This window comes from Euprymna scolopes, chromosome 4 (genome assembly GCF_053919585.1).
Source record: "Euprymna scolopes isolate OS-2025 chromosome 4, ASM5391958v1, whole genome shotgun sequence".
Taxonomy (NCBI): Eukaryota; Metazoa; Mollusca; class Cephalopoda; order Sepiida; family Sepiolidae; genus Euprymna; species Euprymna scolopes.
Window position 1 is genome coordinate 169,864,861 of NC_136485.1, and position 4,600 is coordinate 169,869,460.

Genomic DNA, 4,600 nt, shown 5'->3' on the forward strand with positions numbered 1-4,600 from the left:
TTTATTTACCCTTTTGTGTATCACACTCATGTGGTTTCTTTTGTGTCCGTAGAAAAGAAAGAAATCTTTACTGCCTGGGTAAATGTTCTTTTTTTTGGCGTAAGGTCGAAAAGAAATGATAAATTAAATATTTTTCTTTGTGATAGCCGTTCGAATGAAAAGTGGCATGGAAGTGGGAAGAAGAATGTTTTTTTGGTTTCATTATGAGAACTGGCATAGCGCGTGTCGTGTGACAGACACAGTAGTAGCGCGTGTTAACTCCTCAAGGGTCAGCGAGCGAAAGAGGAAGAGAGGGCACTCGAATTTGGCGCCACGGTTTTTTTTTTGTCCTCTTTTTTAGAGCTCTCCGGAAGCAGTTGACAATTCAAAAGTCTCTGTCAAATTTTAGTTCCGGGGTAGATGCTACATTACCCCCCTACTAGACAGTATGTCGATAAGGAGAACAGAATGTCACTGAGTGTAAACAGCAAATTGGTGTGGGCGCTGAATGCGTCTACCCAACCTGGTAGAAATGGTCATGCTCGATGAGTCGGGGTCGTCGAAACGGACCGTAGTCTTTGGTTTCTGCATGTGTGTGACATCATCGTCAAAAATCGCTTTCTTTAAGCGATCGACACTGACCGAGTCACATCTGCCGTTAATCTCGATTATGAAGAATTTCGGGTATCTCTTGAGTATTTTGTAAGGGTCGGAATACGGCGACTGAAGGCGGGTAGTCACGCCACTATTCCGGACGAACACGTGGGTCCATGAGTTCATGTCCTTGGGAACATGCGTGTGTACATCCTGTGCTCTTGGCGCGATGTTGAAAGGTATTGCCATATAATCCTTTACATGGGAGGTGTAATTCGCCGGGTCTGGCATGCGTTCGGGGGTGGTAATTGTGACCATCTGCCCAGGCAAGGTCAGTGAGGCTCCGTAGACCATTTCAGCTTGGGTTAGACCAATGTCCGTTTTGATGGTGGACCTAATACCTAGGAGAACGAAGGGAAGGTATTCCATCCAACTGTTAGGGTCGGAGTATGCTTTCAAGGACGCTTTCAATTGCCTGTGAAAGCACTCAATCATGCCATTTGCCGCCGGATGGTATGAAGTAGTGCATATGTGTTTACATCCGAGTAGGTGAGACAGTTCCGAAAAGAGGTAAGAGTCGAATTGTCTACCTCTGTCGGTTGTAATGGTGTTAGGCACCCCGTAACGAGCTATCCAGTGTGTGATAAGGGCTTTGGCCACAGTTTTGGCAGAAGTATCTGTAATGGGTATGGCTTCAGGCCATCTCGAAAACCTGTCAATGCAAGTCAGCAGATGTGTACAGTCTCTGGAGGGTGGGAGTGGGCCCACTAAGTCTATATGGACGTGCTGAAAGCGAGCTTCAGGGGTTGAGAAGGTCGAAAGTGGGCTTTTAATGTGCTTATGAATTTTAGACTTTTGGTAAGGTATGCAACTCCTGATCCATTCGCATATATCTCGATTGATGGCTGTCCATATAAAACGAGACGTCACCAACTTCTGTGTAGAGCGGATGCCAGGATGCGATAGGCTGTGCAGCTGAGAGAAAACAGCTCGCCTATGTTTGGGAGGAACATAAGGGCGCTCATGTCCGGTTGAGATATCACACCAAATCACTTCGCTAGAAAAGGGTATGGGAACCTGTTTGAACGATAGGCTTTCAGAATGTAGCAAGTTATTCAACTCCTCATCATTTCTTTGGTCGACGGCGATCTGTTTAAGATCGATACTATCAGTAGGCTGAATGGCATCAATGTGCATGCGCGATAATGTGTCGGCGACAACGTTCTCAGTGCCTTTGATGTATTTGATGTCTGAAGTGAACTGAGAAATGTAGTCTAAATGACGAGCTTCTCTGGGTGAATGCTTGCTGGGTTTGGCGAGCAAGGCGTGCGATAGCGGTTTATGGTCCGTAAAAAGAGTGAAGTCGGATCCCTCTAGCATGTAGCGAAAATGCTTGACCGCACAATAAGCGGCTAAAAGTTCTCTGCCAAAGGTACTATATTTGGTCTCAGCATTCTGAAGTCGCCTGGATAAAAAAGATAGTGGTTGCCACATGTTGTCTACAAACTGCTGTAATACCTCTCCAATGCCCACATCAGATGCGTCTACTGATAGGGATAGGGGAGTGTGTGGGTGGGGAAAAACCAACATAGTGGCAGCCATTAATGCTTCTTTTACTTTGTCGAAGGAGTGTAATTCCGTTCCGTTCAAAGTGATTGTCTCATTTTTTTTCTTTTTGTTCCTGAGTACATCCGTTAAGGGCTGTGCGATTTCGGCACAGTGAGGAATGAAACACCTGTAAAAATTTATCAACCCGAAGAATTCCCGAAGTTTACGAAGGGAAGTGGGAGGCAGGTAATCAACAATCAATTGGACTTTTTCCGAGAGAGGGCGGATACCCTCCGAATCAATTAAATGTCCCAGGAAGGAAAGCGAAAAGACTCCAAACTCACACTTGCTGGGGTTGATGATAACACCGTATTCCAACAATCTGTGGAACAGTTGCTGTAGATGCTGCACGTGTTTGCTTTCGAATGAACTCGCTATGAGTAGATCATCAATGTATGCGTAAACGAATGGTAATCCACGTAAGACTGCATCTATAAATCGCTGGAAGGACTGGCCAGCATTTCTCAGTCCAAAGGGCATTCGTAGAAACTCGAAGAGTCCAAATGGGGTAGTTATAGCAGTTTTGGGGATATCTTCAGGGCCCACAGGAATCTGATTGTACGCACGGACGAGATTGATTTTGGAGAATATCGATTTACCATGGAGAGAGTTTGAAAAATCCTGGAGGTGAGGAATAGGGTAATTATCTGGAGTCGTGCGACTGTTCAGTGCTCGATAATCCCCGCAAGGGCGCCATTCGCCTGCTGACTTTTTGGGCACCATATGGAGTGGCGATGACCAATTACTGTCGGAGGGTCGAATAATACCCAAATCCAACATGTGCTGAAATTCTTGCTTGGCGACTTTCAGGCGGTCAGGTTTGAGTCTGCGCGGGCGCGCGCTCACAGGAGGTCCTCTGGTCTGGATGTGGTGGGTAACATCGTGTGTAACCCTGTCGTTGCTAAAAGCAGGACGAGTTATATTAGGGAAACCTTTTAAGAGGTCTGTGCATGGGTCCGTCGCATCCTTCAATATGACCGGGCTTATCGTCATCTTTCTATTAATCTTCCCTTGCACGGTAAGTCCAGTGCTATTGTCAATTAATTTGCCGCATTTGACGTCCACAAGTATGCCAAAATAATGCAAGAAATCCGCTCCTAAAATTGGAATGGGCAGCTTCGCGATAGTAAAAATCCATTGGAAGGTGCGTCGGAATCCCAGGTCTAATGTTAACGACTTTTCTCCGAAAGTCGGAATAGATGAGTGATTCACGGCTTGTAGACAGAAAGTCGACGGGGTACGTTTCTCTTTCAACAGTTCCTTGGGGATTATGCTGACTTCTGCACCGGTATCAACGAGGAATCGTGTACCAGTGTTCTTGTCTGTGATGTAAAGGGTGCGACAAATGTGGTATCTGCCAGGGGTATCGGTCGTCCCTACCACCTGGCCTGGCCGTTTCCCGCTTGCTTATCGTTCTTCATGAAAGAGCAAGGCCTGCGGCATCGGAAAGCCTTTTCGCCGTAATGCCCATGGAACCGACACAGCCTGTCACCATTTCGACTGTTACTTCGTGGTCGAGAACGATCCTGTCCGCTCGGACGTGGGTATCTGCTTGGTCTGAGCTCAATATCACAAATCTGGTCACTCAGGTTTTGGATTAGTTGGGCTTGTCTCTCTAGTTCTTCGCGGATATATGTGGAGGTGCCTGAGGTTTCGGGAAAGGAATCCTCTGGTGCCTGTGCGTGCACCGGGGCTACTGAAACCGTTACTTCCATGATTTTGTCTGCCAACTCCACCAATTCTTCGACCAAGGTGGTGTCTTTGGAAGACGCTAGTATCATCTGAATACTGGACGGCAGCCTACTAACGAATAATTGTTTGAGGATGTCCGGCTGTAGAATGCTTTCGCCCATTAATTGTTTCATCCATCTCAGTAATTGGGATGGTTTTCGGTGGCCGAGTTCCTCCTCGATCAGCAGTTGCCGGAGACGCTTTTGTTGGGAGTCGGTTGTTCTTCTGATTAACTCTGACTTAAAAGTATCATAAGAAATAGATCCTGGGGGTGCCATTATGAAGTCGCGGACTTCAGCCATCACTTCGTGCGTGAGTGCGGCCACCACGTGGTTCAGCTTAGTTAATTCGCTGTGAATTCGCTGAGTGAAAAACTGAGCTTCCACATGGGTGAACCACAACGTCGGGTCGTGTGTCCAGAAAGGCGGAATTTAAAGAACGGCCTGTATTGCCGTTGTCGCCGATATGGTATCACTATCCATGGTTGGTTTGCCGCCCTGGTCTGGGTTGAGAAAAACTTAGTTTGAAAGTCTTTAAACTGCCGAATTGGGAATGTCCAGCTTCTCGCGTGTTCTACCAAAGTCTGACAAAAAGGAGTCACCAGTGAAGTGAGCTGCTCGCCGGGCAAAACGACGAACAGCTCCTTAAAAATAATTTTTCATAAACATTAATAAAAAACAAATATTCA

General features: G+C 46.5%; 1 protein-coding gene across 1 annotated transcript; it reads right to left on the reverse strand.

The window, feature by feature from the left end:
- Nucleotides 1-3,557: 3,557 nt before the first annotated feature.
- LOC145272645 (uncharacterized) lies at nucleotides 3,558-4,214 on the reverse strand. The gene has a single exon (XM_080127041.1). It carries the CDS (start codon nucleotides 4,212-4,214, stop codon nucleotides 3,558-3,560), a length of 657 nt encoding a protein of 218 aa, XP_079983167.1.
- Nucleotides 4,215-4,600: the final 386 nt, after the last annotated feature.